This window comes from Rhinopithecus roxellana, chromosome 19 (assembly GCF_007565055.1).
Source record: "Rhinopithecus roxellana isolate Shanxi Qingling chromosome 19, ASM756505v1, whole genome shotgun sequence".
Classification (NCBI taxonomy): domain Eukaryota; kingdom Metazoa; phylum Chordata; class Mammalia; order Primates; family Cercopithecidae; genus Rhinopithecus; species Rhinopithecus roxellana.
In genome coordinates this window covers 20105612-20123231 of record NC_044567.1, presented here as the reverse complement: position 1 = coordinate 20123231, position 17620 = coordinate 20105612, and the positions used below count along the sequence as shown (strand labels likewise).

Below are 17620 nucleotides of genomic sequence, written 5' to 3'. Positions count from 1 at the left end.
CTTCAGGCCTTAGGGAGTACAAGGAAAAGAATAGCAGTGACTCCACTTCCCAGGGAGAGGGGTATTTCAGCCACTCAGGCTCTAGGGGTCTAGTACAGCTCCAGAGAAGCCAGGTACTAGAGTTGTTTGGACTGTAAGGCAGAGTTCCTTAGTTCAGCCAATGCTGTTTCCTTGGGACACAGGTTACGACATCAACTCAGCACTGGGTTGTGTAGCAGCTCAGTTTGGCCAGGGTACCAATTCCCAGAGGGCAATGTGCTGCTTCAGTTCAGGGCTGGGGGTGGCCAAGGCACTATTTCTTGGGATGCAGGGAGTTTCTTCAACTTAGGCACTGAGGAGGAATGACTGCTTTGAGTGGCCAATGAATTGTTTTTCTAGGAGGCAAAGTACTGTCTCAGCTTTGGCCCAAGGGAATGAGGGGAGAGGTAGATGGAGTGACTCCACCTCCACTTGGCCTCATGTGGAAGAGTGCTTGCAGCTCCGTTTGGGGATGCTGGGCCACTGGCCTGAGGTGGTTTGGTGGTGGCTTAGCCCCAGGGATGAAGGGGTGTCATGACTTACTCACCCCTGAGAAAGACACACTCCAGCTGTAGTTCCAATCCCAAGTTGGTGTAGTGCAGTAGCCACATGTGCCACAAGGGTCAGGGCACTGTGTCAGCTTCTTCTCTGGGGAGAGCACAGGTATGTGGTCTAGAGGCAGCTCCCTCAGCTGGGCTTAATGCCTGTGAGGACTGCAGGGGACCCCAGTAGTGAGCTGTGTAGGTGTCCAAGGTGTTGATGGGGACTGCTGGGATCCTTTTGCTTACTTTCACTTCATAGGTAGAAGTTCTTCCCAGTTCCCACCTGATTCTGGTTGGGGGAAGGGGTATTGGAGACCTGGCATTGCCTTCTGTTCTCTATGTGGCCATCTTGAGTTTCTGTGTTCACTAGGGTTTCTGCTACTCCTCTGAGGCAAGATGGCACTTTCCCTCAGTTATTTTTCTTAATGTAGTTGTTATTTGTTGTTCTGGCTTGTCTTTGTGAGGGAAACAGGCCCTAAGGGCTTCTAGTTGGCCATCTTGCTGACGTCACCGAAATAAATGTTTCTAAAATGTTTTAATTATAAAAGAGTTAAATGTCCTACTGAAATAGAAATGAACATATTAAAGCAAATTTAGTCATTCAAATAGAAAATTAAAAGGCAAACCCAATAATGTTAATAGCTATCCTATGAAAAGTAATGGAGAAAAAATTACTTATTCCATTAAATTCAACAATGCAGACAGGTCACATGTTCTATAGCTTTTATTTGATGTTTCTGCCCAAAAAGATTAGGTTGTATCAGACAGGAATAAAAGGGGAAATGAGGCTGGATGCAGTGGCTCACACCTGTAATCCCAGAACTTTGGGAGACTGAGGCAGGAGGATCTCTTGAGCCCAGGAATTTAAGACCAGCCTGGGCAACATAGTGAGACCCTGTCTTAAAAAAAAATAGCCAGGCATGGTGGCACAGCCTATAGTCTTAGTTACTCAGGAGGCTGACATGGGAGGATCATTTGAACCTGGGAGATAGAGGCCTGGAGTGAGCCATGATTATACCATTGCACTCCAGCCTTGGCAACAGAGTGAGCTCTTGTCTCTAAAAAAAAGATTGGGGGGGAAGGGGGATGACAGACTAAAAGTTTCAAGTTTCCTCTTCCATATAGAAATCTTCCATTTTGGCCGGGCACGGTGGCTCAAGCCTGTAATCCCAGCACTTTGGGAGGCCAAGACTGGCGGATCACGAGGTCAGGAGATCGAGACCATCCTGGCGAACATGTCTCTACTAAAAAATACAAAAAAAAAAAAAAAACTAGCCGGGCGAGGTGGTGGGCGCCTGTAGTCCCAGCTACTCGGGAGGCTGAGGCGGGAGAATGGCGTAAACCCGGGAGGCGGAGCTTGCAGTGAGCTGAGATCCGGCCACTGCACTCCAGCCTGGGCGACAGAGCGAGACTCTGTCTCAAAAAAAAAAAAAAAAAAAAAAGAGAAATCTTCCATTTTGAGGACACCAGCAGAAATCTTTCTAAAAACTTCTAATCCTATGATTTTTTTTTTTTTATTATACTTTAAGTTCTAGGGTACATGTACATAACGTGCAGGTTTGTTACATATGTATACTTATGCCATGTTGGTGTGCTGCACCCATCAACTCGTCAGCACCCATCAATTCATCATTTATATCATGTATAACTCCCCAATGCAATCCCTCCCTCCTCCCCCCTCCCCATGATAGGCCCCAGTGTGTGATGTTCCCCTTCCTGCGTCCAAGTGATCTCATTGTTCAGTTCCCACCTATGAGTGAGAACATGCGGTGTTTGGTTTTCCGTTCTTGTGATAGTTTGCTAAGAATGATGGTTTTCAGCTGCATCCATGTCCCTACAAAGGATGCAAACTCATCCTTTTTTATGGCTGCATAGTATTCCATGGTGTATATGTGCCACATTTTCTTAATCCAGTCTGTCACAGATGGACATTTGGGTTGATTCCAAGTCTTTGCTATTGTGAATAGTGCCGCAATAAACATACGTGTGCATGTGTCTTTGTAGTAGAATAATTTATAATCCTTTGGGTATATACCCAGTAGTGGGATGGCTGGGTCATATGGTACATCTAGTTCTAGATCCTTGAGGAATTGCCATACTGTTTTCCATAATGGTTGAACTAGTTTACAATCCCACCAACAGTGTAAAAGTGTTCCTATTTCTCCACATCCTCTCCAACACCTGTTGTTTCCTGACTTCTTAATGATTGCCATTCTAACTGGTGTGAGATGGTATCTCATTGTGGTTTTGATTTGCATCTCTCTGATGGCCAGTGATGATGAGCATTTTTTCATGTGTCTGTTGGCTGTATGAATGTCTTCTTTTGAGAAATGTCTGTTCATATCCTTTCCCCACTTTTTGATGGGGTTGTTTTTTCTTGTATATTTGTTTGAGTTCTTTGTAGATTCTGGATATTAGCCCTTTGTCAGATGAGTAGGTTGCAAAAATTTTCTCCCATTCTGTAGGTTGCCTGTTCACTCTGATGGTAGTTTCTTTTGCTGTGCAGAAGCTCTTTAGTTTAATTAGATCCCATTTGTCAATATCCTATGATTTTATGCTACTTAAATCCCAATTTTAAATCTTGGACAAAGAAGCAATAAGAGTAGAGCAAAACAAGCAAACAAAAGAGCTGTTTGAAGATTTGCCAATAAGTTATTAGCAATGCTTGAAATTTAGAATCTTTGCCGGGCGCGGTGGCTCAAGCCTGTAATCCCAGCACTTTGGGAGGCCGAGACGGGTGGATCACGAGGTCAGGAGATCAAGACCATCCTGGCTAACATGGTGAAACCCCGTCTCTACTAAAAATACAAAAAACTAGCCGGGCGACCTGGCGGGCGCCTGTAGTCCCAGCTACTCGGGAGGCTGAGGCAGGAGAATGGCGTGAACCCGGGAGGCGGAGCTTGCAGTGAGCTGAGATCCGGCCACTGCACTCCAGCCCGGGCGACAGAGCAAGACTCCGTCTCAAAAAAAAAAAAAAAAAAAAAAAAAAAAAAAAAAAAAAAAAATTTAGAATCTTTTTCCTTTTTAAAGAAGATAAATCTGCTTTTCTTCTTCCATACTGCCATCAGCTCAGCAGTCATCTCCTCAGACCAAATGGCTACCAATATGTGTTTATTGAGAGTCATTTTGTATAAGCCTACCCTTGGAGAGAATAATTATTCTTGTTTGCAGACATTTTTATCTGGCAGTAGATTCTGCCTCCTCATTGCTGTCCTTGTTCTCATTTGCTGGGCTTAATCCTTCATATTTTATGCTATCTATCTGTCCCTATTGCTATACCTTACTCATATATGATTCCATATAATTCCACGTAATTGGATTCCATATCATCTAATATATGGGACTTCCTTATAACATTACCCTTAGGTTCCTTAAATTCTAAGATTCATCATATCTAAAGCCTTCATTTTACAAACAAGGAGACCTGGGTCTATGGAGGTTAAGGAACTTGCGAAAGATCACAGAATCATTTAGTGAAGATCCAGTATTGGAACGCAGCTGCTATAACTACTGTCTAGTGTTCTCTGTAGGATGTGGCTTTGTGTTACGAAATTTGCCCATCTTATAAGTGAAAATCACATCATTATGCCTTTTGGAATTTCATTAAGTAAATTCTCTTTGGATATATCATAAGACAAGCCAGGTAGTATAATGTAAAGTTTGTAGAAGACATAGTTACTGAAGAGAACATGACAATCGATAAACTTAGGAACATTTGAAGCTCAACCAATACAATGATTTTTGAAAGGGCTGAAGAACTTAACTAATCTTGACAGTTCTTTCCCTTGTTTACTATATACTTTAAAAACTGAAAATCTGGTACACCAAAGTTAGCCAGCTAAATCTTTAAACCCAGTGAAGAGAAAAATAATTTAAATTAAGATCTAATAAAATGAAGAAAGGAATTTATCATACTGGAATGAGAATTTTAGTGGCTTTTGACTGGTAAATATTGGTCATAAGAGAAAAATATAATACATAAAAAGTCACTAAGGAGAATAAGAAGTTAGTAAATTGAAGAGAAATTTGTAAGCCAGTGAAAACAAAGAGATAAAACAAGAAGAGAGAACAAGCAGAACTGTGGAATGGCTTGGGTTCTTTTAATCTTAAAAGTGAGAGTAGCCAGGTATACAGAAGGAATCTAACTATATAGATTTAAGATTTTGGACAAAGCATTCTGCAACATATTCTACTTCTGACTGTGCTGACAAATGCATAAGTCTTCTAATATTTTCACATCCTTGCCAACACTTGTTATTTTCCACTTAAAAGATTAGAGCCAGAGTTGGGCACAGTGGCAGGTGCCTATAGTTACAGCTGCTCAGGAGGCTGAGGTGGGAGGATCACTGGATCCCAGGAATTAGAGCCCAGCCTGGGCAACACAGTGAGACTCCCATCTGTATTTTTAGAAATTAAAAATAAATAAGATAAATGTATAGCTATAGTAGGAGACATGAAGGGTTATCTCGTGGTTTTAGCATAACCAGTATTTAAGTGTATATGTGTACTGGGAAACTTGAAGCCAACTTAATTACCACAATTTAAATAAGAACATTCTTATATTTTACCTTTCTTCATAGATTCTTTTTCCATTCCCTCCTTGTATGTGTATAAGAGTTCATCAACTTCCTTCAGATCCAGGAAGCCTGAGCCATCACTGTCCCACTTCTGAAAGATGGCTTCTAGCAGAAGCCTCCGTCGGACTTGGAAAGCATTTTGGCTAAACTAGGATACAAACAAGATAATAAAGCACAGAAGATACATGTTCATTGTGCTAGTGTTTATTCCAAAAAAAAGTCCAGCATCTTTTATTAAAACAGGTTTACTTTGGGGCTAAGCATGATATTAACGGAAAATGCAGTGATTCAGCAGTGGCGCATGCCTGTAAATCCAGCCGCTCAGGAGGCTGACGCAGGAGTATCACTTGAGGCAGGGAGTTGGAGACCAGCCTGAGCAACATAGCGAGACCTCAGTCTTAAAAAAATTTTTTTTTCAATTTTTTAGAAAAGAAAATGCAGTGATTAATTTTAATCCTTTAAATACCATTTCTCTGTTTTACATCTAGGCCAAAACAAAAACAAAACAAAACAGACATTCTTGTTTGGTCCCATGGTAGGGGGTTACCAGAACTTATTAACATTAGTGTCAACTAAAGTTGGTATACATCCTCCCACTGCTAAACTTGACTGGCTTTGAAGAGAAAGAACAACAACAGGCATTCTCTGCATTAGTATTCCTTAAGAATCTTTTTGTGTGTGTGTGTGTGCAAATTTCTTCTACAAACCTTAAGAATCTTTGACCATTCTTTTCCACTCTTTCTCTAGTTGTTCAGGAATGTGATAAATACACAGAGTGCTCTGCCTGACTTCTTAGTGGGATTTTAAAATTATTATTATTTTTATTTAGAGACAGAGTCTTGCTGTGTCACCCAGGATAGAATAGAGTGGCATAATTACAGCTCACTGTAACTTCAAATTCCTGAGCCCAAGAGATTTTCCTTCCTCAGCCTCCCAAAGCACTGGAATTACAAGCATGAGCCACTGCACCTGGCCCTAAGGGATATGTTTTGAGTGAAGGGGAATGAATAGCAGTGTTTAAATAATGAAAAATGGCTGTGTTTTAAAAATTCTTTTTTTATATTTAAGATTGATTATATTTGACATTAATTTTATTTATCTTTTAGAGTTTTCACTAGGCTAATTATATTAGTGAGATAGTAATTGAATTAATGTCTAGATAGATTTAAATGCAAAAATAAAATGAATATATACCTTTTGATTAAGTAGGAGGAACTGGAATTGAGAAGGTAAAGGGAATTGTCTAGAATTAGGCTGAAAAGACTCATAAGGCTGATGATTACTGAAAAAGCTTAGTGAAAGTAATTTACATATTTCATGTAAGAGACAAGAAATTGTTCATATAAGCTAATGTGTCACCCAAGTAAGTAGTAAGTTCTTAGGAAATATGTACTACCTGGGTGCTCATGAGTAAAAATATATACTCAGCCATAATCATACCCCAGGTGTGTGTACTCATAAAGACACTCACACACAGGCATATAATGCACACACACACATCTTTGCATATATTTTGCATATATCCATATCTGCTTCTCAACTTTCAGAGAAAGAATACAGCTGTACAATAAACCATCTCCTGCCAGGGTCAATCATGTTATTATTAGGGTGTGATCTTAGAATTATTATTGGGGTGTGATCTTAGAATATTTGATGATAAAATAGAATCTTTAACAGCTATGCTTGTTGAAATAAAGTGATCAGTTTGGTTGTACATTTTTTTTTTTTTTTTTTTTTTGAGACGGAGTCTCGCTCTGTCGCCCAGGCTGGAGTGCAGTGGCTGGATCTCAGCTCACTGCAAGCTCCGCCTCCCGGGTTTACACCATTCTCCTGCCTCAGCTTCCCGAGTAGCTGGGACTACAGGCGCCCGCCACGTCGCCCGGCTAGTTTTTTGTATTTTTTAGTAGAGACGGGGCTTCACAGTGTTAGCCAGGATGGTCTCGATCTCCTGACCTCATGATCCGCCCGTCTCGGCCTCCCAAAGTGCTGGGATTACAGGCTTGAGCCACTGCGCCCGGTCGGGTTGTACATTTTTTAACATGAGCCATATCAGGAGCAATTGAGGTTGAGAGATTTACTTATAATAGTGACCTCATTTGTATCATTAATAAATAATACTACCCACCTGTTCTAAGGCATTCATTTTCTCTTGTTTTGTTTCAACATAGCCCTCCTTAAAAAAGGAGGTGAGAGTCTCGCTGACACTCAAGGGAGCGTCTTCACCAACAAATGTCTCCAGGAGTTGCACAAACTGGAGCAGATTGAATGAAACTCCATTGAAGGCAGTTCTGCCTTTTACCTCCTTGCAAGACTGAATATTTCTGACAATTGAGTGTAAATCTGTCAAGCAGGAAACATTACCAAGCAGTAAAGTGAACAAGTCTTTCAGTCAGGGAAAATAAATGAGTGCCTATTGTAATGAATACCTGCTATTTTTGCCTGTCAGGAATCCATGCTCCCTTCATGAGGACAGCATCCTCCTTTTTTCTTTGGAAAAAACATCTCTCCATTGTCAGCTCAGATGAGTCAGGTCATACTGTGCCTCCCACTCTGGTGCCATGGATGGTCATGTGATATACGTCTGGCTAACAATTCATATATGATAGCAATGTAACCTACTATAGGCCAATGAGAGTTAGCCTTAGAACTTTTGGAAGAACTATTAGGGACGAATCATTCTTTTTGTACTCTGATTGCTGAACTAGTAGAATATAAGCTTAGAGATGCTTTCATGGCCATTTTTGTCACAGCATGGAGAAAACTGTCTCAAATTGAAAGTGACACAGGAAAACAGGGCTCAGAGGCAGACAGACAGTATCCTGTTGCTATTGTTGAGCCTTTGAATCTAGTTGTGCCTGAAAACAGCTGCACTCTGAACTTTCTAGTTAAATAAATTACTAAATACCACCACCACAACTCCTTTCTCCAAGAGTCTTGACTAATATATTTACCTTTTAGCTCAATAGTATAATATGAAGTATATTTCATAAAATGTCAGCAAAGTGACTTCCATTTGATTTATTCATTGATTCAATCATTCATGCCCTTCTATATGAGATTTGATGTGACTCAAACAAATGATTACTCACAATTTTTATATACATTGATAAAGCAAAATTGATATAAAGATGACTAAGAAGAACAACATGAACTAGCAGACTGCAAGAGCTTGACCAATGCCATGCATTTTCACCAGAAAATTTGAGGATAGAAAGTTTGTTATTTGAGGCTTAAATGAGAGAAAAATTTGCAGGTAGGAAGAAGATAATCTTGATCTAATTTAGTTCTACAACTTGTTGATGTGAAAGGCAAAACAATATAATAGGATTTTAGTGAAATATGAGTGCTTTTGGAACAATCATTGTTAAAGACATGCTTTGTCTGAAAGCCAGAAACTACTCTGCTCTGTTGAGTAGATCTTTCTTTGTAAATCTTCAAAAACAAGATAAGATTCTCACTTGTCTCATATGTTTAGATGTGGCCCTACCAGGGAAAGGCATAGCTGAAATGATTTCTATTGAGTTTTAGTATCTAGTATCTGATTTTCTCTGTATGCTTAGATTATAGCTTTAAAGTAGTGGTACGGTCATATCATGGTTAAAAAATGTTTACTAATATGATAAGTTTCAAAGCAGAAGAGCATTCATCAATAGCACATGCCACCATCAATAGTACACCACCATCAAATACATCTATCTGGTATTTATTTAGATTCACCAGCTTACGGACAAAATAATGCAAGGAACACCTTCCTATTCTGCCTTAGCTAAATGCAGTCTTTATCATCGAGTAGCAGAGTAAATTAAATCCATCTATTGGACTGCCATCTATTCTTCCTACTTTCATTGTTAACATGTACCTGTGAACCTGGAGTTACCATAGATTAAGTTTGCCTGTTCCTCATCTTCAAATGTGACATACTTCATTTTCCAGTTGCAAGTAAAAAATTCACCTGTAAAAACACATTCCATAACGTAGCCAATCAAACTTCACTTTCACAGTATTTTTGTTCTAGGGTATAAATGAAAGGAGGATTAAATGAGGAGTTACCTGACCATGACTTTCCTTCTATTTTTTGGGACTTGGGTTCACAGGACTTGTCTTTCTGAACTTTCTTTTTTGTAGTTTCTAAAAGGTACACATGAAAATGCTTATGAATTAGACATTACATCTTCCATTAGCTATTCTAAGGTTAATAAGTGATAGAAATGCCTTGCATATAGAACACGAAAAACTCTAAGTACTTTCCCATATATGTAGTGTTGTAATCAACCACAGTGAATAAGTTAATAACTTGAATTGTTGAAAGCAGCTCTGTAGCAAAAGCTATTATTGTATCCAATTTGGCCGTGCAAAATGAGGGCTATATTTCCCAGCCACCCTCACAGCTAGGTATTACTATACAGTAGCCCCCTTTTTATCCTTGGGCGGATATGTTCCAAGATCCCTAGTGAATGCCTGAAACTGCAGATAGTACATATACTTTTGCAGTTTGAGGTGTGACAGAAAAACTAGCATGAGTTTCTTTTTCCTTCTTCACCATTTAATAAGTAAAAGATTTGTTCTTACTGTACATTTTAACAACCCCAGAATACAATTTTCTTTCTTTCCTAAGTTGAGAACTTTCATCCCTTCCCTCCTTCCTTCCTTCCTTCCTTCCTTCCTTCCTTCCTTCCTTCCTTCCTTCCTTCCTTCCTTCTTTTCTTCCTTCCTTCCTCTCTCTCTCTCTCTTTTCTTTCTGATAGGGTTTCACTTTGTTGCTTAGGCTGGATAGAGTGCAGTGGTGCAATCATGGCTTCTTGCAGGTTCAAACTCCTGAGGTTCAGGTGATCTTCCCACCTCAGCCTCCTGTGTAGCCAAGACTACAGGTGCATGCCACTATGCCCAGCTAATTTTTTTTTGAGATGGCGTTTTGCCATGTTGCTCAGGCTGGTCTTGAACTCCTGGGCTTAAGTGATCCACCTGCCTCAGCCTCTCAAAGTGCTGGGATTACAGGCATGAGTCACCGTGCCCAGCTGAGAACTTTCACCTTTTCACTTCAAAGGTAGCACTTTATGGCTTCTCTTTGGCATATCCAAATTGCCAGCATCATTACTCTTGTGACTGGAGCCATTATTAGGTAAAATAAGGGTTACTTGAACAAGAGTACTGCAACATAATGACAATCTGATAATCCAGCAGCTATTAAGTGACTAAAGAGCAGGTAACATAGACAACATGGACATACTGAACAAAAGGTGCAAGATTTCATTATACTACTCAGAATGATGCACAATTAAAAATGTATGAATTGTTTATTTCTAGAATTTCCATGTAATACTTTCTGACTGTGGTTGATTGCGGTTTACTGAAACTGTGGAAAGCAAAACCATGGATAAGGGAGAACTACTGTATGCCTAAATTCTGACCAAAGACATGAGAATAAATATTTGAAATGCAGGGTGCATTCTGTCTTAAATATGACTTTCAGAAACTCTTCTAGAACATGTATTTTATATTTAACTGAAGAAAGTGAGACCCATTTACAGTTGAAATAAAAGAAAATTTTTAAAGTGGTTTCTAGTATCAGACATTACATTTAAAACAAAAGGGCTTCTCCTACCTTTCCAGAAACCCAATTAAAACACTTCTATACTCTAGTACAATGGAAATTATATGTAAATTGACAATAGAGACATTCTGGCTTGCATTTCACTGGTGAATGTAATTAACTTAATTGATTATTGTTCAAGGTCTAGACTCATGTTGAGCAGCAAAATATGCCTGAGGTTTGCATGACCTGATATGCCAGAAAAACAATTCTGACTTAAATGAGTATTTTCTGAAAAGACTTTAAAAACCATTCCATGAAACAGGGAGCCGATGTTGTAGAAGAACTGCATTACTACCTGAAAATTGATCTTTTCTACTTAATGTTGGAACTTCCTCTTGCAGTTCAGAACTCAGGAATACTTCCTCTTCATATGCTTGTTCCCAAGACCTCTTTTCCTGTAGAGGGACTTCAATGTACTCAGAGGGTATAGGCTCCCCATATTTTGTACTTTTTAAGATACTATCTTTTCTTGATTGTGAAGTTGAGTCTTCTTGCTCTTCTAAAATTATCTCTCCATAAGGTGCTTCTTCTGATTTTTGGTATGGTTCTTCTATTATTGACTCTCTGAGTGATTCTTGTTCTGCAGTTGACATTCTGCGTGATCCTTGTTCTGCTACTGACCCTTTGCGTCGATCTTTTTCTGCAATTGACTCTTTGCGTGACCCCTGTTCTGCAACTGACTCTCTGCGTGCCCCCTGTTCTCCAATAGACTCTCTGCGTGCCCCTTGTTTTGCAACTGACTCTCTGCTTGATCCTTGTTCTGAAACTGACTCTCTGCTTGATCCTTGTTCTGAAACTGACACTCTGCGTGGTCTTTGTCCTTCTATTGACCCTTTTTGCTGTCCTTGTTCTGTAGCTGACTCTCTGTGTGTTTCTTGTTCTGTTACTAACCCTCTACTTGACTCTTGTTCTAGAGTTGACTCTGTGTGGGTTCCTGGTTCTATTACTGATTCTGTGTACAGTTCTTGTTCTGCAGTTGACTTTTTGCCTTGTTCTTCAGTTGAAATTCTTTGTGGTCCTTGTTCTGCAGTTACTCCTCTCCACTGTTCTGGTGGGTTTGGTGGTGGTGTTGATGTTCTCTGTTCATCAAGTTTAGGTTGATCTGGACTTTCTAATAATTTACTTTGGGTTTTGCTAGCATGTTTTGCAGAAAGTAATGTATTCATCTCTAAGAGCACTTCGTCAAAACCTTCATAAATGTGTTTCTGATTATCCATGTCTCCCCACAACTCAGTCAAGTTTATCTCTTCAAATTCAATGAATGGCCCTAATGCAGAAAACAAAATATTCACTTAAACCATTGATCTTATAATGCAGAATTAGAGCTATTAAATTAATGCAAAGAAAAGCATTGAGCACAGAGATTGTAATATAGACCTATTGCTGTAAATAAATATCAGTTATCTTTGGCTGCAACACAATAAAAAGTAAAAAGGTATCCAAAATAACTTATACTACTAAGTGAAATCATCCCTTCCTAAAAGGCGTGATTTTGGAAATAAACAGGATTCTCCTTTTGCTACTTGGAGTGTTGCTTAGACTGCCAAGGCAAATAGAATTTGTCCTCTACCTTTGTAGTCCCCTACAATAAGCATCGCATAGGGATGGGAAAGGGGACACATCTTTCGTCTCAAATATATTTTCAATATCTGCAATATAAAAAGCAAGTCTTTATCCATGACAATCTTTCACTGAGGCTATGTTTTTCCAGCATTCATTTTCCCCCCATCTCTTTCCCGCTTCTTTGTTCTTCATTCCTCAGTTATTTTTCTCTACAACTTATGTGGGCACCTGGAACAGAATACTAGGGAAAGACTGGATAGTATTCACAGAATCCCACTGTTAAACAACAACAGTAAAACCCTGGTGTCTGTACTATAAAGAGTGGAAATCATGCCACAAGACTGTTCCTGTTTCTCCCAAAACAGTAGTGGTAAGCTATAAAATTGTGATTGTCACAATTTTCAGAAATACTCCAAGTATATTACCCGCAGATTTGTAAGTATCCAAGTAATAAATCTTCACACAAAAATAAAATATTGACATTCTTGGCCAGGTGTGGTGGCTCAATGCCTGTAATCCCAGCACTTTGGGAGCCAAGGCAGGTGGATACCTGAGGTCAGGAGTTGGCGAAACCCCGTCTCTACTAAAAATACAAAAAAATAGCTGCGTGTGGTGGCAGGCACCTGTAATCCCAGATACTTGGGAGAATAAGGCAGGGATAATCGCTTGAACCCGGGAGGCAGAGGTTGCAGTTAGCTGAGATCACGCCATTGCACTCCAGCCTGGGCAACAGAGTAAGACTCTGTCTCAAAAAAAAAAAAAAAAAAAAAAAGACATTCTTTGAGAAACTCAGCCAGTACGATACCTTCTCTTTAAAAAAAAAATGAAAAAAGCTGAGCATAGTGGCACATGCCTGTAGTCCTGGCTACTCTGGAGGCTGAGGCAGGAGGATTGCTGGATCCCAGGAGTTTGAACCCAGCCTGGGCAACATAGCAAGACCCCATCTCTGAAAAAGTAAAATAAAATAAAAATAAACCCCACAATTCTATTTGTCTTGGAAATAACATAAAAAGGACATTTTACTGTATAAGTAAAGGTATACAAGTAAAAATGCTTGGGAAAAGGAAATATTATTCTTATAAATCTTATAATTTTAAGTTGGGTATTAAAAATGGAATTACCAGGCTGGGTGCAGAGGCTTACACGTATAATCCCAGCACCCAGGCATTTGAGACTATCCTTGGAAACAGGGTGAAACCCTCTCTCTATTAAAAATACAAAAAATTAGCTGGGCATGGTGGTGCACACCTATAGTCCCAGCTACTCAGGGGGCTGAGGTGGGAGAATCATCTCCCACCCGGGAGGTTGAGGCTGCAGTGAGTCATGATCATGCCACTGCACTCCAGCCTGGGCAAGAAGAGTAAGACTCTGTCTCAAAAAATTTTTTTGGTTGATAAAATGGAATTACCATTACTAACTTAATTTCCAAAACATTCAGACTGTCACTAGAGCATTTCTTCATTTGCATGAATTTAAAATTGAGTTCTCACTGAGTTCTGATATAAAATTTTTGAGTATTGCACTGTGGTGAAAAATACATCTAGTTGTGATGAAGAGTGAATTTTGTGGAGGGAACAAACAACTAGATACAGTTATCATGATCAAAGGAGCTATTATGTGAAGGGATTCCATGGTGGTAGAATAATCTTGTGTTATCATATCAGTGTATCATATCAGTACATATCAAGTGACACTCCAGCTTGAACATACTCTCTCTGAGTGGCACTTACATTGTCGTGGGTTTCGAAGTAAACTCCTAAGCCTTTGTGAACTATGGTCATAGAACAATTCCAGCAAGGCCAATGTCCTCTGCCGATCCAAAAACCCTACCTAAGCAAAGAAGAAAGTTTGTGATTAGTTGTTACAGGAGATTTAAGATTTTTATGCAGTTGCAACGTGGCTTATTGAAGCTTTTATCATCACTACCACCACAACAATCATTATCATGTAAGTAAAAGCTGCAGCATCAAAATCAGGAAAGTTATATCTTGCCTTTAGGCTTATACTCTACTTTCTCATTCTATGACATGTCAAAATGCCCTCTACTTAGTAAATGTTTAAGAACTATTTGTGACTGACTTATTGATGGCTAAATCCAATGTATAATGTTCAGTTCTTATCTTACCTGACCTGAGTATGTCACTTGAAACAATTAACTGCTCCCTACTTGTTCTTTTTCCATTGTTATTTTTGAAAAACTTTTTAATAATAGAATATAGAAAATGATAGAATTAACACGCGTTCCCAACATCTAGAAATAATGATTGTTAACATTTTGTGTATGTGCTTTAAAAAGTCCGATATAGCAACACAGTGAGACCCCCATTGCTTCAAAAAGTAAAAAAATTAGCCAGGCATAGTGGTGCACACCTGTAGTCCTAGCTACTCCAGAGGCTGAGGCCAGAGGATTGCTTGATTTGCAGTGAGCTATGATCATGTCACTGCACTCCAGTCTGGCTGACAGAGCAAGACCTTGTCTCAAAAACAAAAACAAAAATACCTGATATCGGCCAGGCGTGGTGGCTCATGCCTGTAATCCCAGCACTTTGGGAGGCTGAGGTGGGTGGATCACCTAAGGTTGGGAGTTCAAGACCAGCCTGACCAACATGGAGAAACCCTGTCTCTACTAAAAATACAAAAATTAGCCAGGCATGGTGACGGGTGCCTGTAATCCCATCTACTTGGGAGGCTGAGGCAGGAGAATCACTTGAACCCAGGAGGCGGAGGTTGCAGTGAGCAGAGATCATGCCGTTGCACTCCAGCCTGGGCAACAAGAGTAAAACTCCGTCTAAAAAGAAAAAAAAGAAAACAAAATACCTGATATAGTACATATGTCTTTCTTCAAACTGCTTTTATTTACTCAACATTGAGATCTAATTCATATCTGTAAAGAAATATATTTTATCCTTTTTAACTGCAATAAGACATTCTGTAATATGAAAACACCATAATTAAAAAAAAAAAACTCCTCTATTGATGGGCGTTTTCATTATTTTCAGTATTTTGATATTAACATAATGGTGCGATGGATATCCTTATACACATCTCCTTGTGTACATATGCAAACATTTTTCTAGGGTAAATAACTAGAAGTGGAATTACTGGATTGTATAATATATGCATTTTCAACTTTATTAGTTATAGCCAAATTGCTTCACAAAATGTTAATACCAATTTACATTCTTGCCAGCATTGAATGACAGTATTATTTCTCCATATCTACATCAATACTTGATATTATTAGGGTTTATTATTTTTTCTAATCTGATAGATAAAAATGGTATCATTATTTTAATTTGCATTTCCCTGATTACTAGTGAGATTTAATATATTCTCATGTGCTTATTATATGTTTGGGTTTTTCATCTTCTATGAATGGCTTTTTCATATCCTTTTCTCATTTTTCAGTTGGGACCAGTTGCATATTTCTTTTTTTGAGATGGAGTCTCACTCTGTTTCCAGGCTGGAGTACAGTGGTGCGATCTCGGCTCACTGCAGCCTCCACCTCCCGGGTTCAAGCGATTCTCCTGCCTCAGCCTCCCGAGTAGCTGGGGCTACAGATGCCTGCCACCACGCCTGGCTAAACTTTTTGTATTTTTAGTAGAGATGCAGTTTCACTGTGTTAGCCAAAATGGTCTCGATCTCCTGACCTCGTGACCTGCCCATCTCGGCCTCCCAAAGTGCTGGGATTACAGGTGTGAGCCACTGCGCCCCACTCAGTTGTCTATTTCTTATGGATTTGTAAAATTTTGAGAATGACCATTCTTTTATTTACGTAGCAAATATTTTTCCCCAGTTTATCTCTTATCTTTCAATTTAACTTTTGGTGAGTTTAGCCATATCAATGTTATCCATTAATTTTGAGGATATACATTAATTTTGAGGTAGTCAAACATATAAATCATTTCTTTTTGATATGCAGTAAAAAATCAGTGAATGATATTGGGACAATTACTTTTTCATATTGGGAAAAACATAAAAGTAGATCCCACCCTCATTAATGAGAAAAGTGAGTTCTATCTCATCAGAAACCTAGCTGTGGAAAATAAAATTTAAAAAATTTTAGAAGCAGCCAGGTGTGAGTCACCACGCCTGGCTGCTTCTAAAACTTTTTTAGACAGGGTCTCACTAAGGAATGCTCCTAAGGAATACTCCAAATAAGCACAAACCATTTTAAGTTCCAAATATATGCTCTAAATTTTCTTTTTTCTTTTTTTTTTTTGAGACAGGGTCTCACTCTGTAACCCAGACTGGAGTGCAGTGGCATGATCATAGCTCACTGCATCCTCAAATTCCTGGACTCAAGCAATCCTCCTGCCTCAGCAGGAGTCGCTGGGATTACAGGTATGAGCCACCACACTTGTCTGCTTCTAAAATTTTAAAAATTTTGTTTTCCACATCTAGGTTTCTAATTAGACAGAACTCACTTTTCCTCATTAATGAGGGTGGAATCTACTTTTATATTTTTCCCAATACGGAAAATTAATTGTCCTAGCATAACTCATTGATTACTTCTTTTCCCAATGATTTATATTGCCACCTGCGTTATATACTAAATTCCCACATGCTCTTGCGTCTGATGCCAGATCTAATATTCTGTTCCACTCATTTGTCTATTCCAGTACCAAAGTCAAAGCTATTTTAATTAATATAAGTTTATTTTAAAAATAAGCTCCTGCACAGCAAAATAAACTATCTCCCGTTTGTTTGTCTGTTTACTCTGTTTACACCCGACCTGAATATACAATTTTCATAAGAAGACATACATGGCTGGTGCCTGTAATCACTGCACTCTGGGAGGCCTGGCAGATCACTTGAACCCAGGAATTTGAGACTAGCTTAGACAACATAGTGAAACCCCATCTCTACAAAAATTATCTGGGCCTGGTGGCGTGGCTTATAGTCCCAGCTACTTGGGAGGCTGAGGTAGGAGGATCGCTCAAGCCCAGGAGGTTGAGGCTGCAGTGAACCATGATCGTGCCACTGCACTCCAGCCTGAATGACAGAATGAGATCCCGTCTCAGAAAAAAAAAAAAAAAAGATGAAGAAGAAGACATACGTGCAGCCAACAAGCATATGAAAAAATGCTCAACATCACTAATCATTAGAGAAATGCAAATCAAAACCACAGTGAGATACATCTCACACCAGTCAGAATGGCTATTATTAAAAAGTCAAAAAATAACAGATGCTGGCAAGGTTGCAGAAAAAAGGGAATGCTTATACACTGTTGGTAGAATGTAAATTAGGTCAGCCATTGTGAAAACTGTTCGGTGATTTCTCAAAGAACTCAAAGCAGAATTACCATTTGGCCCAGCAATCCTATT

At 39.2% G+C, this 17620-nt stretch overlaps 1 protein-coding gene across 1 annotated transcript in view; it reads right to left on the bottom strand.

The window, feature by feature from the left end:
- EFCAB5 (EF-hand calcium binding domain 5) overlaps nt 1–17620 on the bottom strand; it is a 173868-nt gene that overhangs the window by 50093 nt on the left and 106155 nt on the right. Inside the window, exons 9-15 of the mRNA XM_010367959.2 lie at nt 14024–14123; nt 11502–11997; nt 11026–11414; nt 9188–9265; nt 8997–9089; nt 7263–7477; nt 5129–5285 (exon numbers count right to left, since the gene is read on the bottom strand). Of these exons, the coding sequence (XP_010366261.1) occupies nt 5129–5285; nt 7263–7477; nt 8997–9089; nt 9188–9265; nt 11026–11414; nt 11502–11997; nt 14024–14123 (1528 nt within the window). The remainder of the gene's footprint in view (nt 1–5128; nt 5286–7262; nt 7478–8996; nt 9090–9187; nt 9266–11025; nt 11415–11501; nt 11998–14023; nt 14124–17620) is intronic.